Source organism: Mesoplodon densirostris, chromosome 2 (assembly GCF_025265405.1).
Source record: "Mesoplodon densirostris isolate mMesDen1 chromosome 2, mMesDen1 primary haplotype, whole genome shotgun sequence".
Taxonomy (NCBI): domain Eukaryota; kingdom Metazoa; phylum Chordata; class Mammalia; order Artiodactyla; family Ziphiidae; genus Mesoplodon; species Mesoplodon densirostris.
In genome coordinates, this window is record NC_082662.1 from 118176905 (window position 1) to 118199205 (window position 22301).

At 39.2% G+C, this 22301-nt stretch overlaps 1 protein-coding gene across 1 annotated transcript in view; it reads right to left on the reverse strand.

Moving 5' to 3' along the window:
• LOC132483063 (gamma-interferon-inducible protein 16-like) overlaps nt 1-18183 on the reverse strand; it is a 41564-nt gene extending 23381 nt beyond the window's left edge. Inside the window, exons 1-5 of the mRNA XM_060088307.1 lie at nt 17950-18183; nt 5390-5674; nt 4332-4465; nt 3536-3697; nt 1865-2032 (exon numbers count right to left, since the gene is read on the reverse strand). Coding sequence (XP_059944290.1) covers nt 1865-2032; nt 3536-3697; nt 4332-4465; nt 5390-5654 — 729 coding nt within the window. The 5' untranslated portion in view covers nt 5655-5674; nt 17950-18183. The remainder of the gene's footprint in view (nt 1-1864; nt 2033-3535; nt 3698-4331; nt 4466-5389; nt 5675-17949) is intronic.
• Nucleotides 18184-22301: the final 4118 nt, after the last annotated feature.

Genomic DNA, 22301 nt, shown 5'->3' on the forward strand with positions numbered 1-22301 from the left:
GACTATGTGAGGAATTATTAATTATTGGAGGTAACAGTAATAAAAACAATAACAAAATTTGAAAAATCTTGTCAGAAGAAATCTGTCTTCAACTGGTATGCATGGATTTGCATAGAGGGCTTCAGCCTCAGCAGCTTGGAACTTGGGTGACAAACTATTTTAGAGAATAGTGATTTAAATACTAATTTTGCCTATTCCTCAGTCACTTGCTTATTTGCTGCAGAAATAGGCATTGTATCCCAGTGTGATGATAAGCACAGGGGTCATATCAGGGCAGAACAAAGGCAGGCTAGGATAGGAGCTGAAACACACGTGTGTACTCACTTTTCCATTCTCATCTGGTATTTGCTGGGAGAGGGCACTGTGAATGAAAACTATGGCCTGCCACATCAGTAAATGAAGGATGCTGCAGCCATCAAGCCATCACATTACAGCTGCCCCGATGGTAAGCCCTGAGGGAACTCAGGATAGAAACAGGATGCCATCTAGCAGTCAACTGCTGCAGCCAACCCTGGTGGTGCACCTTGAGGAAACTCAGCATGAGAAAGCACAGGAGACTGGCCCCAGATAGCTGAGGTTCATAGCAAAGGAATGATTTCAGTGAGTTCAGACTCTTGTATCTTCCTATACATAGAAAAGTGCCAAATTCCTTAACTTGAGATATCTGGCTGTCTTTATTAACAGTAATCTTTTGATGTTCCAACTACCTGGTCTTTGTTGAAAAACCTCCTATACATCCTGACTACCCCCTTGCTTCTTCAGAGCAGTCTGTCAGGCCTATCTGAGATTCTGTGTCCCCTGCTTAAGTCCTCATGTTGTCTGCTGAATAAAACATAACTCTCAACTTTTAGGTTGTGCATTTTTCTTCAGTTGACAGGCACCTTATAACTGATGTTATAGTATAGTAACAAAGAAAAATGTACATTTATTACAGTTGCGATAAGTGCTAAACAGGAAAAGGAAATGGATCTTTGAAAGCAAACAAAAGGAATACCTAGGACTTCCCTGGTGGCACAGCCATTAAGAATCTGCCTGTCAATGCAGGGGACATGGGTTCAAGCCTTGGTCCAGGAAGATCCCACATGCCACAGAGCAACTAAGTCCATGCACCACAACTACTGAGCCTGCGCTCTAGAGCCTGTGAGCTGCAACTACTGAGCCCGCGAGTCACAACTACTGAAGTCTGCACACCTAGAGCCCGTGCTCTGCAACAAGAGAAGCCACTGCAATAAGAAGCCCACACACCACAATGAAGAGTAGCCCCCACTAACCGCAACAAAGACCCAACGCAGTCAAAAATAAAATGTAGATAAATAAATAAACTTATTTTTTTTTAAAAAGAGGAATACCTAATGTATTCTGGGAGTGGGGTATCAGTGAGGACTTGTATGAGGAAGAGATTCAGGTTTGCACCTGAAAGGTGAAGACACCTGAACCAGTGGTGAATCAGGACAAGTGATTCCAAACAAAGAAAGCAGTCCGTGTCAAAACATCTGACATGGGAAGGAGCACAGAACTTTGAAAATAAACCCTATCATGTGGTCAGTGAACAAAGGGGAGTAGGGCCAAGGAAAGTGGAATGTAAGGGTGAACACACATTAATCTTGACTTGTCTGGTCACCTTCCCCTCCTCTTTCTATTCAACACAAGAGTGTAACCCTCTCAAAATTAGAGATTATTTCATAAATACATGCTTTGTAAATAGCCAAGGAGTTAAAATAGAGTGGGATCACAAAACATACACAAAAAAATGAATGAGTGATTATATTAAATAAGTAAATGGTAAATTGTGGGAAATGAGATTATGATAATTCTTGTACTTATGTTGTAGGAGGTACAAGGAATGGAAACAGGAAGCAGGTACCTTGATTGAGAAACTGCTGGATGGTGTTGGTGGAGGTATGGACTTCACTGGACAACTGCTCCCAGTTGGGCATGTGCTGCTTGCTGAAGTTCCTGGAAACTGACTCTGTTTCTGAGATACGATCTTCCTTTTTAAGTCATTAATTTTGGTGGCTATGTCATTTTTTTTCTCGAGAAAAAAAGATTTTTTCCTTAGTTCTTGATAATGATTTTCAAAATCACATAGAACACAACATCATTTCTTTTCTTTTTTTTAATGTAGAGTCTTAAGTTTTCAATTTTTTTCTGAAATAATAGCACATATACAGATACCTGTATTACCTATCCTTCTCCTATCTCAACTAGGATTACAAATTTCACTCTCCAAATATTAAAAGCTCAAGTGAAATTTCATTGGTTTGGAATGGAATCCAGGTCCTACATCTGATGCAAACTGGCCAAAGCAGGAAGGTAAACTTCCCTGGTTATAAGGGAAGCAAATCTCAGTCCAAAATTGGCTGCATTTAAGGATGTTTATTAACTATGACTTTCTGATCAAGAAAATACACAAGTGGGTTTCTGATATCTGCTCTTCAGGCTCCTAGAAACCTACTGATATTTTAGGAAAGATTACTGGACGAAATATGGACTCTTGGAACTAAAAAGAAAAATGACAACAAGGAAACAACACCCAAAATAGAGAGTCCCTTTATATGGGAGGTCTGCCTTCAAGAGTCATGTGTGTGTGGGAGGTGGGGGTGGGTGGGGGGGATGCAGCCTGAGTCAGAGGGCAGCTTGGGTCTTAGGTGAGAAACTATGTTAGAGAATAGTGGTTTAAATCCTGCTCTTGCCTACCCTTCATGTTGTCTTGGGACCATCTTTTAGTGCCCATTCATCTCAAATACAGGCTCCATAGTCCTGGGTTGCATATAACCACAGGGCAAAACAAAAAGCAGATTGGAATAGGAGTCAATGTCTACAGGTGTGAAATCACTTTCCCACCCCTGTCTTGTCTTCCTCTGGGACAGGTTACCAATAATCTGAGCCCCTTGTCTAGAAGAAAAGAAAAATGTAGAGTTATCACAGCTGTGATATGTACTATAAAAGAATAGTAAAGCGTCCTGTGAAGGCAAACAATAAGAGTATCTGATCCTTTCTTGAAAGGGGTTGTTTCAGTGAGGACTTCTCTGGGGAAGGAATTCGGGTTGGTACCTGAAGGTTGAATGCATTTGAGCCAGAGAAGAGACTTCCAAGAAGGGATAATGGATTCCCAATCAAGGAAAAAGCCTATGTGCAAACACCTAACATGGGAAAGAGCATATAATGCTGAGAACTAGTTTAGACCCATGGTTAAGGGGAAAGGGGTGAAAGGAGACTGAAATGTAGGGGAGAAACATACACTTATAGTCATGTCTAATTGTCTGGCCACTCCCATTCCCTATTTCAGGACCAAACATAAGACAGTTACATTCTTGAGGTCAGGAATTATTTCATAAATTCATACCTTGCCAAAAGCCACAATACTTAGAATACATTGAGGTCTCAATATCTGCATTTGATAAATTAATGGGTGCTTTTATTATTTAAGGAAATTTTATATCATAAGGGATTACTGAGAAACTCTTTCAAGGTCATGAGTATCCTTATAATATGATGTAGGGTGGTGAACGTATTAGGAACAGGAAAATGGTACCTTGGTTGAGGAACTGCTGGATGGGTTTGGTGGAAGCATTTGAGGAGTCTGGGGAAGGCTCTCAGTTGACTGTGTGCTGGTTACTATCAATCCTGGAAGCTTACTCTGCTCCTTCTTTAGATTCATCCTCTTAGATTCATTAGTTTTTGTGGTTTTCTTTTTCTGAAAGTAGGGTTTTTTCCTCTGGTTAATACTTTTCAATAATAAAAGAAACACATTTTTACCACTGAGCAAATCAAATTTTTATTACTAGATTCTAATTATACTAAAATTTATGTCCTTGGGAACTCCAGGGAACTACATATAGTCCATTGTCTGAAGAGATGGCCAGAAGGTAAGCAGTGCACATGTATGTTGGCTTCATACGAATAGCAAGGAAAATTTTATACATGTCATTCCTGTATTCACTTCTGTGTTGATAAGAGGAGCACTGGACTTGGATTTAGAAAATCTAAGTTTGAATTTAATCTCTTTGAGTAGGCTGTGGCAAGCTGTTTTCCTAATCTGATTGCTATTTTAATATACATCTAAAAGAGGGGTAATGATTTCATATTTCCACCATAGGGAATTATATTACACAATTTAAAATGTACAGTAGTTCAGAAACATAATGGGTGATCAGTACCTATTAATTCACTGGCTCTAAAATTAATTATCACTCTGGCCCTGGATCCCCTTTTCTCTGATTCGTCTATTTGCATGTTGAGAAATGAATAAAGAGCTAAGTGTTCATAAGAAGGTAACAAGTAGAAAAGCCACAGTAAAATCTCCTTTTGTGAGACCCTAGCCATCCTACCTTCACAGGTGTATCCTTGATTGATTCAGGTCCCAAAGCTTTATTAGTGGTGGATGTAGACTGGTCAGGACTGGGTTTATTCAGCTTGCTTTTTTTCACTGGAGTTGCTTCTTTTGCTCTGTTTCTCCTAATAACTGATGTGGTAAAAGAGAACATGATAAATCCAGAGGAGCTGGTCTAAGATACCTGAAGCACCTTCAATACTATTTCCTGTCACTTCCTGCTTGTGGATCTGAGTAAGCTTGTATCTGCCTCTACTGCGTTAGCCTAGCTTGGCCATAGGTGGCCAGCAGTAGCAGCATAGGTATAGGTACTGGCTCAGACTTCCTCTGTGGTTTCCTTTCTTGTCCCCTGTACCACAAGCATATTCTTCCTGTCCTCTGGACTCCTATCTAGCTCAGTCAAACCCTTTTACAATCCACTGATTCTATATTTTCCTTTTAAGAATCTAAAGTTTTCATGATGCTAGTGGTGGGTCAATTTCTACAGAAGATCTATTTGAATTACTGAAAACACAGAAAATGAATATAATCTAATTTGTGATGGGACAAAGTGGTGATACTGGACTTTGACTTTTTAAAATATGTTTTCCTAATCCAGTGGTTTTATAAGAGGCAAGTTCTTCACATCTCTTAGAGGTAGGTTTTTATTTAAGTACTGCCTCAGAGTTGTTTCTAGAAAGTATAAAAATGATGGAGTAAATATGATAATAGAGCATGCATATTAACTGATTTAAATATTTCAAGAACCTACATGTTCTAGTTTTGTTTCATCATTGTCTAACCTTTCTAATGTATGGAAGCCTCAGCCTTTCTCATCAGCTCCTTCTAATATTTTCTTTGCCCACGCCCCCAAAATACACCCTCTAAAACATACCAGATCTCTTTGTAGGAAAGGCATCCTCTAAGTTGTCAATTTTTTGGCATCTAAAGTACTACCATTGTCATGGCTACTGAGTCCTAATTTGGGAAAGAGAGGTCTAAACTTTGACCAAATCAGGGTTCTATTTAAGGTTGAAGTTAGTACAGAGAGAGTGTGAAAGAGGTTCTTCCAAGTACCTTTTAACTTCTCATTTTTAAGAGTTTTAGCAAGGTCTTTAATTTCTTCTATATCTTTGACCAATTCTATTAATTTGTCAACACAGGCAGGCCCACGGAACTTTACTTCCATCAAGTCAGCAATCTTAACTCTGTCATATTCATCTTGCATTTTACTAGTCAGTCTTAAATCCTTGGCCAGTAGACACTTAATCACACGAAACTGATAATCACTGATGTGCTGAAATCCTTTCAGCAGAACAATTCTCTTGAATTCACTCCCCATCTCTCAAGTTAGGGACGTGTCTGCAAGAGAAAAATAACATACAGTGTTATACCTTTATACAGACAATTTAAAAGACTGGTTATGTCTATGTGAGTCAATGGCATATGTCAAAGTATCATCCATGGGTGTGTGTGACAAAAAGAGACTATTACCAGACGTGTTACTGTAGAAAGTGGGTTGAAAACTGCTGCATGAGAAACTTCTAAGAAATTCTCCCATTTTAATGATGACCTTGAGTTGGTTTAAGGGTGGGTACGGTGGAAGGAGGTCCAGAAATAAGCAATGGTTGCAGTGTGTCAAGTATGGACTATGCAGTGTCAAAGTCCCTGATTCCTCCTCCCATCCTTTATTGGAGCTGCAGCCTACTTCTTGAATGTCTGCCTTGCTGGTTCATGACTCTTTCCACCATGTCTGAAGTGGCCTATGAACAAAATGGGCTGCAACCTCTCACCTTATACAAATATCCTTCTGCCATAGCACTACAGTTCCACGCTGGGTACCAACCCTAGTCCATCCACTTGGCACTTCCCTAGTCAGTTCTCATTAGCATCATCTCTCCCTGGGGTGTGGACCATGTTCTCTGTGTCCTATGTGCCCATATCAGTGTCCCTTTGTTGGACTTCTCCCTTCTCTCTTAGACAGGATCACAGCTGGAATTATTTCAATGGCTGCTTGATTTTTCTCCTTCCAGGCTTAATTTCTCTAATCAGTTCTTGTCATAGAACCAGATATTTCTCTATAAAGCCACGGTTCTATCCCATTTGACATCCTTCAACAGTTCCCCATTTTCTCTTTGAAAAAGTTCTTGCTCCATAGCCTGGCTTAAAATGCCTTGAATAATCTGCCTCTTTTTTTACCTCTGTAATTTTTATGTTTCTTGCTCTAGAAATATACACCACACCTTACCTTTTCATATTTCATGACTTTGTTAATTCCCTTCCCATGGTCTAGAAGGCCATTCCCATCTCTATTCCTCTGAATACCTCCTTAGAGAATTCAAGACTCAACTGAGGCTTTGTCTTCTGAAAGCTACCAGGGGCCTGATTTGGGAGTGAGTGTCACTCTTCTGGGCCTCTTTAGCACCCTGTGCACCTCCTTGATGGCACTCAATGTATGGTATGCATTCCAGTTTTCTGTTTCAAGTCATGAATTCTTTTAGTTAGGTAACATGTGTTTGTGTACCTTTTTTATAATTGGAATTTTCAAATTCCCAGGGTTGTGAATTATTCCTTCTTGAGAGATCATGAGCATCCTCAGTTAGATCAGGCCTATAGAGTGATGAGCCCACACCGGCCCAGGACCACCACAGTGCTACAGCCTGCCTTATCAGAAACAAGCCAATCCACCAGCAGGCCTGAAACAACCCCAGAATCTCCTGGGCCATTGCCCTGCCTGCCAGTAGGTCAAAACCAATTCTGGGACAACTTGGACCCCTTAGCCAGTGGCCCTAGGCTTTGGCTCCAACGACCAACAGGTTTATACCAGCTTCAGGACTTCCAGGGTCCTGTAGCCAGAGGCCCTAGGACCTGGCTTCACCTACCAGTGAGCCAGCACTAGTCCCAGTAAGCCCTGGTCCCTGGTCCTGTCCTTTAGCAGGCTGACTCCAGCCCTGGGGCCACTGGGCCCCTGAACCAACCACCAACAGGCCAACACCAGTTCCGAGACACACTGGACCCCTCAGCCAGCTGCCCCATGACCAAACCCCACTCACCAGTGATCAGCACCAGTTTTGGGACACGCCAGAACCTGTAGCCTGCTGGCCTGCCCACCAATGGGCCAGCACTGTCCCTGGGACACCCAAGGTTGCACAGCCAGTAACCTTGTGACCCAGCCTCACCAACCATTGTCCTTGGCACAAGGCAGGGGCTGGCAACCAACTGGGGTCAGTCACACCTACCAGACTATCCACGATAGTCAGCCGACCACAAAAGAAGGACTTGCATAGCTCTCATAGGGGGAAACCCTAGAGCAGGGGCCTCCAAACCCTGGGCTACAGACTGGTACCAGTCCATGGCCTATTAGGAACAGGGCTGAACAGCAGGAGATAAGCAGCAGGCAAGCAAGCAAAGCTTCATCTGTATTTACAACTGCTCCCCATTGCTCACATTACTGCCTGAGCTCCACCTCCTGTCAGATTAGCGATGGCATTAGAGTCTCATAGGAGCGCAAACCCTACTGTGACTGCACATGTGAAGGATCTAGGTTGTGCACTCCTTATGAGAATCTAATGCCTGATGACCTGAGGTAGAGCTGAGGCAGTGTTGCTAGCACTGGGGAGTAGCTGCAAATATAGATTATCATTAGCAGAGAGGTTTGACTGCACAGAGACCATAATAAATCAATTGCTTGCAGACTCATATCAAAACCCTATCAGTGAGTGGCAAGTGACAATTAAGCTACATCTGGTGGTAGGCTTTATGGTGGCAAGTGAGTTGATGTACTTCAGTTGTACAGCTGTATCTGGTGGCAGAGCTTAAGTCAGAATCCGACACTTATTTTAGTCTGCACATGGCTGGTCCGTTATTTTATTTACTACTTCTGTCCATGCCTCTTTCCCGAACTGCACACTTGTCTCAGTCGCAGTTTTGGCAAGCCCGCAAGCTAACCTTAGCCAAAATGAGTAAAAAACAAAAGTCACTGGAGAGCTTCTTTGAAAATGGGGAAAGAGCCAATGATGAGATAACAGAAGACTCTTAAGACTGCCAACAAAAAGAAAGCTGCATTTATAAGAAAATACCAAGAGTCCTACTTAAATTATGGGTTCATTGCAACAGGTGATTCACATTCTCCAAGCCCACTTTGCATGATATGCGGTGACCAGCTATCCAACAAATCCATGAAACCTTCAAAACTGTTTCACCACATGGAGACCAAGCACCCTACATGAAAAGAAAAGCCTTTGGATTTTTTCAAAACAAATAAATGTGAACACGAAGAACAGAAGCAATTATCGAAGGCCATCACTTCATCACATGTGTCTGCACTGACAGCATCATTCTTAGTGGCCAATTGCATTGCTAAAGATAAGAAGCCCTTTACTATTGGTGAACAGTTGATCCTTCCTGCTGCTAAGGACATTTGTTATGAAATTTTAGGAGAAGCTGCAGTTCAAATATGGCACGTGTTCCTCTTTCAGCTAGCACCATAACTAGACGAATTGATGAAATAGCAGAGGATATTGAGTCATAATTGTTAGAGAGGATTAATGAGCCACCGTGGTACGCAATCCAGTTTGATGAGTCTACCAATGTTGACAACAAAGCAACAATGCTTGTTTTTGTGTGATATATTTTTCAGGAGGATGTGCATGAGGATATGTTATGTGCACTTTTGTTGCCAACTAACACCACAGCTGCAGAACTATTTAAGTCTTTGAATGATTACATATCAGGAAAACTGAACTGGTCATTTTGTGTTGGTATATGCACAGACAGAGAGGCTGCCACTACTGGACGGCTTTCTGGTTTCACTACTCAGGTCAAATAGGTCGCTTCTGAATGTGAGTCTACGCACTGTGTCATCCATAGAGAAATGCTGGCTAGCCGAAAAATGTCACCTGAACTTAACAACGTTTTGCAGTATGTGATTAAAATTATCAGCCACATTAAAGTACATGCCCTTAACTCAAATTTGTTCATGTAGCTCTGTGAGGAGATGGACACAGAGCACACACATCTCCTCTTAAAAACAGAAGTGAGATGGCTTTCTAAAGGTAGATCACTGGCGAGAGTTTTTGAGTTATGAGAGCTGCCTCAGAGACTTCTTTTAGAAAAATAGTCACCGTTGGCAGCACATTTCAGTGACACAAAATGGGTCTCAAAACTTGCTTACTTGTGTGATGTATTCAACCTGCTTGACAAACTCGATCTGTCACTTCAGGGGAAAACTACAACTGTGTTCAAGTCAGCAGATAAAGTGACTTTATTTAAAGCCAAACTGGAATTAGGGGGTTGACGAGTGAATATTGGGATTTTTGATATGTTTCAAACATTAGCAGAAATTTTGAGAGACTGAGCCAGGGCCTTCTTTATCCCAGCTGGTGCATGATCACCTATCTCAGCTTTCAAGAGAGTTTGAGCATTACTTCCTAACCACAAAAGGGAAGGGAAGGAATGGATCTACAACTCATTTGTGAATAAGCCAGGTGAATTGACTTTGTCCATGCTAGAAGAGGATCAACTGCTTGAGACTGCAAATGACAGTGGCCTTAACAGTATGTTTGAGACAACTTCAAATCTCCATGCATTCTGGATTAAAGTCAAGGTGGAATATCCTTAAATTGCCACAAAAGCACTGAAAAGCCTGTTTCCATTTTCAACATCCTATCTTTGTGAAGCAGGGTTTTCTGCAGTGTCAGCAACCAAAACGAGATTACAGAGTAGACTGGACATGAGCAACACACTTCAGCTGTCACTGTCTCCCATCATTCCCAGATGGGACCATCTAGTTGCAGGAAAACTGCTCAGGGCTCCCACTGATTCTGCATTATGGTGAGTTGTATAATTATTTCATTATATATCACATTGCAATAATAATAGAAATAAAGAGCATAATAAATGCAATGTGCTTGAATCATCCTGAAACCATTCCCCCCACCCTGGTCTGTGGAAAAATTGTCTTCCATGAAACTGGTCTCTGGTGCCAAAAAGTTGGGGACTGCAGCCCTAGAGCATATAGTTCTGGTGACCAGAAAGGAGTGCACTGCTGGGACAAATAGGACATCTTCTACAAAAGACTACTTCTCCAAGGTCAGGAAACATAACCAATGTACCAAATACACAGAAATAAAACAAGAAATTAGGCAAAATGAAGCTATAGAGGAATATGTTCCAAATGAAGGAACAAGATAAAACCTCAGAAGAACAACTAAGTGAAGTGGACATAGGCAACCTACTCAATAAATAGTTCACAGAGGTGACCATAAAGATGCTCAAAGAACTCGGGAGAAGATTGGATGAACAGAGTAAAAAGTTAGAAGTTTTTAACAAAAAAAATAGAAAATATAAAGAAGAATCAAACAGAGATAAAGAATAAAATAACTGAAATGAAAAATATACCAGAAGGAATCAACAGTAGAGCTAATGATACAATAGAACAGATCGGCTAGCTGGAAGACAGAATAATGGAAATCACTGAAGCTGAACAAAAAAAAAGAAAGAAAGAAAGAAATGAGGACAGTTTAAGAGAACTCTGGGACAACATCAAACATGTTATCATTCATCATATCATAGGAGGGTCCCAGAAGGATAAGAGAGAGAAAAAGGGGCAGAGAACATATCTGAAGACATAATAGCTGAAAACTTCCTTAACCTGGGTAAGGAAACAGCAAGGAAACACAGAGAGTCCCAAACAGGATCAACCCAAAGAGGACCTCACCAAGACACACTGTAATTAAGATGGCAAAAATTAAAGATAAGGAGAAAATATTAAAATCAGTAAGGGAAAAGCAACAAGTTTCATACAAGGGAACTCCCATAAGGCTATCAGCTGACTTTTCAGCAGAAACTCTGCAGACCAGAAGGGAGTGGCATGCTATGTTTAAGGTGATGAAAAAGAATAATCTACAACCAAGAATACTCTTGCCAGCAAGTCTTTTGTTCAGATTTTATGGAGAGATTAAAAGTTTTACAGGCAAGCAAAAACTAAAAGAGTTCAGCACCAGCAAACTGGCTTTAAAAGAAATGTTAAAGGGACTTTTCCAAGTAAAAAGAAAAGAAGCATGAAACATAAAAGGAAAAAATCTCATTGGTAAAGGCAAATATACAGTAAAGGTAATATATTAGACATGTATAAAGCTAGTAGGAAGGTTAAAAGACAAAAGTTGTAAAATCATCTATATCTACAATAAGGTGTTAAGGGATACACAAAACAAAAAGATGTGAATATGATGTCAAAATTATACACATGGAAAGGGGGGAGGAAATGCAGTGTTGTTAAAATGTGTTTAAACTTAAGAGGTCAGCAAGGTCAATCATATATATATGAAAAAGACAAGGATGCCCACTCTCACCACTTTTATTTAACATAGTATTAGAAGTCCTAGTCACAGCAATCAAACTAGAAACAAAGAAAAATAAAAGGAGTCCAAATTATAAAGGAAAAAAAAAACTGTTACCGTTTGCAGGTTAAATGATACTATACATAGAAAATCCTAAAGACACCACAAAAAACCTACTAAAACTCATCAATGAATTCACTTAAGTTGCAGGATATGAAGTTAATATATAGAAATCTGTTGCATTTCTATACACTAACAATGAACTATCAAAAACAGAAATTAAGAAAACAATCCCATTTAAACTCACATCAAAAAGAACAAAATGCTTAGGAATAAATCTGACTAAGGAGGTAGAAGACCTGTATTTAGAAAACTATAAGACACAGATGAAAGAAATTGAAGACAACACAAAAAAATGGAAAGATATAATGTTCATGGATTGAATGAATTAATATTATTAAAATGACTAAACTACCTAAAGCACTCTACAGATACAATGCAAGCCCTATCAAATTACCAATGGCATTTTTCACAGACCTAGAACAAAAAAATCTAAAATTTGTATGGAAACAAGACCTCAAACAGCCAAAACAATTTTGAGAAAGAAGAACAAAGCTGGAAGTACCATGCTCCCTGATTTCAAACTATACTACAAAGCTACAGTAATTAAAACAGTATAGTAATGGAACAAAAACAGATATATAGATCAACAGAACAGAATATTCCGACAAACAAATGCCCAAGACCATATGGTTTCACAGGCAAATTCTATCAAACACTTACAGAAAAACTAACACCTATCTTTCACAAACTCTTCCAAAATATAACAAAGGGAGGAACACTCCGAAATTCATTCTATGACACCACCATCACCCAGATACCAGAACCAGACAAAGATGTCACAAAGAAAGAAAACTACAGGCCAATAACACTGATGAACATAGATGCAAAAATCCTCAACAAAATACTAGCAAACAAAATCCAACAGCACATTAAAAGGATCATACACCATGATCAAGTGGGGTTTATCTCAGGAATGCAAGGATTCTTCAATGAATGCAAGAATTCTTCAATATATGCAAATCAATCAACGTGATACACCATATTAACAAACTGAAGAATACAAACCATATGATCATCTCAGTAGATGAAGAAAAAGCTTTCAACAAAATTCAACACCCAGTTATGATAAAAACCCTCCAGAAAGTAGGCACAGAGGGAACTTACCTCAACATAATAAAGGCCATATATGACAAACTCACAGCCAACATCATTCTCAATGGTGAAAAACTGAAAACATTTCCACTAAGATCAGGAACAAGACAAGGTTGCCCACTTTCACCAGTATTATTCAACATAGTTCTCAAAGTATTAGCCACAGCAATCAGAGAAGAAAAAGAAAGAAAAGGAATCCAAATCGGAAAAGAAGAAGTAAAGCTGTCACTGATCGCAGATGACATGACACTATACATAGAGAATCCTAAAGATGCTACCAGGGCTTCCCTGGTGGCGCAGTGGTTGAGAGTCCACCTGCCGGTGCAGGGGACACGGGTTCGTGCCCCGGTTCGGGAGGATCCCACATGCTGCGGAGCGGTTGGGCCCGTGATCCATGGCCGCTGAGCCTGTGCGTCTGGAGCCTGTGCTCTGCAGCGGGAGAGGCCACAACAGTGAGAGGCCCGCGTACCACAAAAAAAAAAAAAAAAAAAGATGCTACCAGAAAACTACTAGAGCTAATCACTGAATTTGGTAAAGTAGCAGGATACAAAATTCATGCACAGAAATCTCTTTCATTCCTATACACTAATGATGAAAAATCTGAAAGAGAAATTAAGGAAACACTCCCATTTACCACTGCAACAAAAATAATAAAATACCTAGGAATAAACCTACCTAGGGAGACAAAAGACCTGTATGCAGAAAACTATAAGAAACTGATGAAAGAAATTAAAGATGATACAAACAGATGGAGAGATATACCACACTCTTGGATTGGAAGAATCAACATTGTGAAAATGACTATGCTACCCAAAGCAATCTACAGATTCAATGCAATCCCTATCAAACTAACAATGGCATTTTTCACAGAACTAGAACAAAAAATTTCACAATTTCTATGGAAACACAAAAGACCTTGAATAGCCAAAGCAATATTGAGAAAGAAAAACAGAGCTGGAGGAATCAGGCTCCCTGACTTCAGACTATACTACAAAGCTACAGTAATCAAGACAATATGGTACTGGCACAAAAACAGAAATATAGGTAAATGGAACTGGATAGAAAGTCCAGAGATAAAACCATGCACATATGGTCACCTTATTTTTGAAAAAGGTGCAAGAATATACAATGGAGAAAAGAGAGCTTTCTCAATAAGTAGTGGGGGGAAACTGGACAGCTACATGTAAAAGAATGAAATTAGAACACTACTTAACACCATACACAAAAATCAACTCAAAATGGATTAAAGACCTAAATGTAAGGTCAGACACTGTCAAACTCTTAGAGGAAAACATAGGCAGAACACTCTATGACATAGATCACAACAAGATCTTTTGGACCCATCTCCTAGAGAAATGGATATAAAAACAAAAATAAACAAGTGGGACCTAATGAAACTTAAAAGCTTTTGCACAACAAAGGAAATCATAAACAAGACCAAAAGACAACCCTCAGAATGGGAGAAAATATTTGCAAATGAAGGATCTGACAAAGGATTAATCTCAAAAAGTTACAAGCAGCACATGCAGCTCAATATCAAAAAACAAACAACCTAATCCAAAACTGGGCAGAAGGCCTAAATAGACTTTTCTCCAAAGAAGATATACAGATTGCAAAAGACACATGAAAGAATGCTCAACATCATTAATCATTAGGGAAATGAATGGCCATCATCAAAAATCTACAAAAAAAAAAAAGTCATGAAGAACCTAGGGGTAAGATGGGAATAAAGACACAGACCTACTAGAGAATGGACTTGAGGATATGAGGAGGGGGAAGGGTAAGCTGTGACAAAGTGAGAGAGTGACATGGACATATATACACTACCAAACATGAAATAGATAGCTAGTGGGAAGAAGCTGCAGAGCACAGGGAGATCAGCTCGGTGCTTTGTGACCACCTACAGGGGTGGGATAGGGAGGGTGAGAGGCAGGGAGACACAAGAGGGAAGAGATATGGGGACATATGTATATGTATAACTGATTCACTTTGTTATAAAGCAGAAACTAACACACAATTGTAAAGCAATTATACTCCTATAAAGATGTTAAAAAAATCTACAAATAATAAATGCTGGAGAGGGTGTGGAGAAAAGGGAACCCTCTTGCACTGTCAGTGGGAATGTAAGTTGATACAGCCACTATGGAGCCCAGTGTGGAGGTTCCTTAAAAAACTAAAAATAGAACTACCATATGACCCAGCAATCCCACTACTAGGCATATACCCTGAACAAACCATAATTCAAAAAGAGTCATGTACCACATTGTTCATTGCAGTTCTATTTACAATAGCCAGGACATGGAAGCAACCTAAGTGTCCATCGAGAAATGAATGAATAAAGATGTGGTACATATATACAATGGAATATTACTCAGTCATAAAAAGAAACGAAATTGAGTTATTTGTTATGATGTGGATGGACCTAGAGACTGTCATACAGAGTGAAGTAAGTCAGAAAGAGAAAAATAAATACTGTATGCTAACATATATATATGGAATAAAAAAAAATGGTTCTGATGAACCTAGGGGCAGGACAGGAATAAAGACGCAGATGTAGGGAATGGACTTGAGGACACGGGGAGGCGGAAGGGTAAGGGGGAAGAACTGAGAGAGTGGCATGGACATATATACACTACCAAATGTAAAACAGATAGCTAGTGGGAAGCAGCCACATAGCACAGCGAGATCAGCTCAATGCTCTGTGACCACCTAGAGGGGTGGGATAGGGAGGGTGGGAGGGAGACACAAGAGGGAGGAGATATGGGAATATATGTATATGTATAGCTGATTCACTTTGTTATAAAGCAGCAACTAACACACCATTGTAAAGCAATTATACTCCAATAAAGATGTAAAAAAAAAAAAAAAGAAGTAATGAATCACTATGTTGCATAACAGGAACTACCACAATGTTGTAGGTCAGTTATACTGCAAAAACAAACAAACAAACAAACAAACTCATAGAAAAGAAATTAGATTTGTGGTAACCTGTGAGGAGAAAGGGAATTGGATGAAGTCAGGAAAAAGGTGAAAACGTTCAGTTATAAGATAAATAGGTACTAGGGATGTAATGTATAACATGATAAATATAATTACCACTGCTGTATGTTATATATGAAAGTTATTATGAAAGCATATCCTAAGAGTTCTCTTCACAAGAAAAATAAAATTTTTTGTACTTCTTTAATTTTGTATCTATATAAGATGATGGAAGTTCATTAAACTTATTATGCTTATGGCTCCATGATGGATATAAATCAAATCACTATGCTGCACACCTTAAATTCATACAGTGCCATATGTCAATTATGTCTCAATAAAACTGGAATAAAAAAACATAAAATGCAGACCTTAGCTCCCTCTCCCCGGATAATAAATTAGATTCATTAAGTAGCCTTTCTGAAGTTTCCAGATTGTGAATTTCACAACATATCTAGTCCCAGGGGTAAGAGAAGAGGTACTCCCCATCTATCTTGAGGGAAAAATAATTTTTAGAGTAGAATTTTTAATCTAGTCCAAATGATACTTAAATATGAGGGCCTCAAACACTATTGTATTCGAGGCATTGGTAGTTTTGGCAGACAAAGACCCACATGGAAACATCTATTGGAAGAAATAGTCGGTAAAAATTAATATATAAAGTCAAGAAAAACTGTAAGCTGAAAGGTAAGTAAGAGTGAAAATTTAACTTGATTAGGTGTGTCTATGCCTTAAAAATAAATAAAGCTCTGACTGAAGAGAAGAGAAGCAGGAAGTATATCAACATGGTAGAGGGAGAGAGGGAGGACAAAGAATATGATAGTTGACTAATGTAGTTGTCTTAAATGGTAAGTCAGATAGGGGTATAAGTAAAAAACAAAAACAAATCAAAAAAGGAGAATATAGAAGTATCATAAATTGAAATGAAGAAAGCAGATACAAGACAATATATGTTAATTATCAGCATAAAGGGTCTAACCGGTTAAGCTTAAGTGACAAATTGGTCAACTTGGATTTAAGAAATCTGCCAATGTATTGTTAACAAAAGATCACTTAAAGGTGGAAAAATAAAAGAAAAATATTTATCATGCAAAGAGTAAGTAAAAGAAAACCAGTTTATCTATATTACTGTGGTTTTATATAGATCTGAACATAAAAAGTATCATCAGAGCACAACACAATGATAAAACGTCCACCTCCTAGGGAAATACAACAGTTTTAATCGTGTATTTGCCTATTAAAAGTAAATATAATAAGTGTGATTAACAGCATTTATCTAACATACATAAGATTCTGAAGTGAATATTAAAAATCTTATATTCTAGTCAAGCACATACAAAATATTACAGTATCAGACCATACAGAAAGTCTTTAAACAATTCTAAAAGTAGACAATAGAAATCTATTTGTAATTGCCTCTCTCTGCCTCTCTCCTATGCCTTGCCACGAGAATAAAAAAGTATTAATTTTCAGGAAGGCAGAAAGTAATCCTAAAAGAAACTGAAATAAAAACACTGGCAGCTGGTGTAAAATGGAGTCTAAAAGAAAAAGTAAACTGTCTTAAGAGAGGTAAAGAAGCCATGTTTTGTATAACTGTACTTGTGGAATTGAAACTTGTCTGCTCTCCTCTGTGTGTGTGTGTTTTCTAAAATTAGGACAATGCCATACAATACATTTTTATATCCAGATGTATTTTTTTTACTCAATATTATTCTATGATGCTTTTATCATGCCCCTATCTTGACTTTCACCCAGGCCCCCACCACAGCCACAAAGTTTCTTGTGCATCTTCCAGGGAAGGAAACCAAACCTTTTCTCTAAATATAGCTCATGCCGATAGTTGCCTGGGGAATACATTTTAATATCTTCTATAGTCAAAATTCATTTCCCTTTGTTCAGACTTCAGTTGTAGTGGAATAAAATGTCTATTATTTGCCTAGGCAGTAAAGGACTAGAATCAAGCTACTGCTGTTTTCACTTTTCTGAATATAGTTGATATAAAATCTTTCCCCCCAAATTCTTCATGACTAAAGCTTCCCTTCTCACCTTGAGTCTACCAACCAGGTACCCACAACTCTCTACAGAAATCCCTACCAGTCTTACCTCAGTGAAAATGTCCTCCACAGTAGTCTAGATCTTGAGGTTTTCTTTAGAAATGCAAGAATCACTGCTTATTTTGCTTAAGTAGGACGATAAATCAGTAAAGCTCTCAGAGACTGAACTGCAGAATTTTATAGTCTCTTGAAGGGCAGAGGAAAAAGAAGTATTTTGAAAGACAACAAGGAAAAAGGGCGCTGGCTAGACAAAAACTTGATTTAGCGCTGGCTACCTCATACGGTGCTCTCCTGGAGAGAGAGAAGTTAGGAAACAGCATTGAGACTCCTCCCACCAATGTTCTTAGCTTTCAGTTTCATTAGTCAGAGAAAATAAACGGTTTATTTCCTGTAAATATCTTAATCAAAATGAAAAATTACGGCAAAGTTACACTCAAAAATTTTTTATTATAAATTTCAGTAGATGAAAAGAGTTCCAACATTAGAACTTTGTTATCCAGCAGACTTACATGAGGGTCATTAGAAAACTATACTCCCTTGAATGACTCTCAAATATACAAGAAGTAAGGTTAGCCATCTGGCCACTTATCCCTTACTTCCTGTTCTCAGAGTAGCAGTGGCAAGAGGAGATCTTGGAAGAACCGTCTATCTCTACTGTTTTTGACTGAAACTCCTGAAAGGGGGTGAGTTTTCTATAAAATAGCTGTTGGTTTAAATAGTACCTAAAACATTCACCCAGTTAATGACTGACACACCTGGAGCTTGACAGAAGTAGAAGGTCATTACAAATATGTGAATCCTTCCTCAGATATGTAGAAAAAAATGTGGCGTTAGTGGCCCTCCTGACTATGACTAGCTACTTAACCTCACTGATTAACTTCATGCCTACTCATCATGCTTTCTGCATTAGTCATGGGTAAACACAAGTGGCTAGTGGGCTTATATCATGACAGCTTCGAAACCTTGCAAATTCTGGAAGAACACTGAACCTCTGGAATAAGAGGGGCCTGATAAACATTTTGGTCTATGATGTTACTTGTGTGAAGGACAGTGGATGCCTTTTGGGGTACCATACGCCCTGAGATGTCAAATAAATGGCAACAGCCAGCAGAGCTTATAGTGGTTACTCACCAGCTGATCTGCAAGTAGAGTGAGAACATGACTGCAAATAGGTCCTAAAACAGCTAATGTTCGTATATAATCCGAGGTCTTCTAAAGAGAAGAAAGCCAATTACTTTCACACAAACTAGAGTGATGGAAGGGATAGTTGAAGTCTGGATATGAAACCATCTGAATAACTTCACCAAAGTAGGAGTAAGTCAGAAAAAAGCAAAGAGGATCTGGAGTGAGGTCCAGAAACACTCGTGGGTGTTCACTGTTTTCTGTCACAGGTTTTAGGTTGCTGTTATGTGGATGCATGGAGCTGGTGTTAAGGTAATGCATAAAGAGGAAATTTAGGGAGGTCAGGAGAGCCCATTCCAGAGATCAGAGGGCAGTGGACACATGGGAGGAATGGCCATAATTCAGAACATTTTCCTGCCCCTTTTCTTATAATCAATTCATGTGGAGTAATGTTCTCGGTTGAGACTCCAGTATACAACACACAGATTACTGTTATCAATAAACACAGTTCAGAGCAATGCTCCATAATTCATATCGTGCAGTTGATATTGTAATAGATGAAGCAAAGGAATGTTAAAAAACCTTAACTTTGCCAACCTAGTTAAGGTTTACAGAATTTCACTCTCAGGAGGATGAAATGTATGGCATGGAAACAGAGGCAGACTCAGTTGTGCAAACCAAGACAGTTCAGCTAGAGAGGAGAGATAGGAAGGGAGTAGGAAATGTCAGCACAGTTAGTATGTGTGTTACTGGTTCTATGGCAGCAAGACAAATTCTAGACTCCTCTGAGGAGTGAGCTAGTTACTTCATGCCGTGGTCACGACTGGCTTGGAAATTCAATGGGATTCAGCATTTGAGGAAATTACAATAACCAAGGGACTCGAGTGTGCAGATTAACATCAATCTCTGGCTTTGGCAATTCAGCTGAATAATATTCTTTTCAACCTTTAGGTTTGGCTTTTATTACCCAGACACACACACACACACACATATACATACACATACATGTATGCACTCTCACACATGTATGTACACACACATGCACAGAGAGCCAATCATTCTCTTGTTTCTGCATGCTTGGAAGAAAATTCTTCTATCTATTTTTTTAAATTCAACAAATATTTAATAATAAGTAAGATTTAAGGATCTAATGTACAGCATGGTGACTATAGCTAATAATACTGTATTGTATACTTGAAATTTGCTGAGAGTAAATCTTAAGCATTTTTACAAAAAAAGGTAACTTTTAAAGTTTGTGTATGTGTGCTCTTTTTACTCTTAAATATGAGTAAACAGACATGAATCACTTTCAGAAAAACCCCTAATGTGAAAAAGAACAAAACATGCAGAGAAAGGAACTTAAAAGAAACAGAGACAGGGGCCTCCCTGGTGGCGCAAGTGGTTGAGAGTCCGCCTGCCGATGCAGGGGATACGGGTTCGTGCCCCGGTCTGGGAGGATCCCATATGCCGCGGAGCGGCTAGGCCCGTGAGCCATGGCCGCTGAGCCTGCGCGTCCGGAGCCTGCGCGTCCGGAGCCTGTGCTCCGCAACGGGGGAGGCCACAACAGTGAGAGGCCCGCATACCGCAAAAAAAAAAAAAAAAAAAAAAAAAGAAACAGAGACAAAGGATGAGGAAGAAGAAAACTACATATATATATATATATATATATGTAGAGAGAGAGAGAGAGAGAGAGAGAGAGGGAGTGTCATCAGAGATAGAAGACATTGTATCAATGAAACAAAAAGATCATGCTAACAAATGTGAAAAAATAAAGAAATCAACAGGAGAGATTTTAGAGATGTGTCTTTTAAATGTGATAGCAGAAAAAAATTAAATTTAATAGAGTGGTAGAGGATAACTTTGAGGAGTTCCTTTTCAGTGTATACCTGGAAGACAATGAGACAGAGAAAAGGGAGAGAAAAGAAGAAATGTAGAGGTTTATGCTTGGGTAAATATTAACCATCTCAAGGTGGTTATATATAATAGATGCCCAAGCAAGTATGAACCAAGAAAATAAAGAAAAGGAAGTTATCAAAGAACTAACATCTAGCTTGCTGAATGGGGGGGGGACAACATATATAAAAGCACATTATTTTAAAATCACAAAATACCAAGGAGAGAGCAAGTCTTAAATCTTCCAGAAAAAAAAAAAAAAAAAAAGATCACATCCAAGGATTAGGAATAAGAATGGCATGGCCTTTTTTTAAAACATCTTTTTTGGAGTATAATTGCTTTACAATGGTGTGTTAGCTTCCGCTTTATAACAAAGTGAATCAGCTATACATATACATATATCTCCATATCTCCTCCCTTTTGTGTCTCCCTCTCACTATCCCACCCCTCTAGGTGGTCACAAAGCACTGAGCTGATCTCCCTGTGCTATGTGGCTGCTTCCCACTAGCTATCTATTCTACATTTGTTAGTGTATATATGTCCATGCCACTCTCTCACTTTGTCCCAGCTTACCCTTCCCCCTACTTGTATCCTCAAGTCCATTCTCTAGTAGGTCTGGGTCTTTCTTCCCGTCTTGCCCCTATGTTCTTCATGACCATTTTTTTTTTAGATTCCATATATATGTGTTAGCATATGGTATTTGTTTGTCTCTTTCTGACTTCTTCACTCTGTATGACAGACTCTAGGTCCATCCACCCCACTAAAAATAACTCAATTTCATTTCTTTTTATGGCTGAGTAATATTCCATTGTATACAATGGCATGGCCTTCTTGACAGCAGCACCGGGAGCTAGAAGACACGGCGGGTGGGAGGGGGGAGCAATCGCTTTACCACTTGAAGGCAAACAATTTTTAGCCTGGTATTCTATACCCAGCTGATAATTAATTACACATAAGTGTAAGGAAGGAGCAAAATTGTTCAGGGAATCCCCAGGACGACGATGAAGAGAAGTCCCTGAACCTTGACCCGTGCAGAGCTGGAGAGCAGAGCAGCTTGTCCAGATGGAAGGGGAGGACACGGAACTCAAGGAGGACTCCTGACCAAAGAAAGAGTGGCGGGGGGGCGGGAAGGAGGGGTCTGCCTGTGCTGCAGGTGGTGAGTGGCTCTTATAAAGTAAGTGAGTTTGCTTTGAGGGGAATTTTACAATTATGGCAGTTTAGAAAGACCTAGGGATCAGGGCATAAAAAGTTGAACAAACTATTAAAGAAATGTCATTGACTTCAGAAAAAAATTAAAGATGCATAAGGAAGGAACACAATACAGTATATAGCTTACCTGTGAGTTTTATTTACATAGTCATAGTAATATAAAATACCAAACATTGA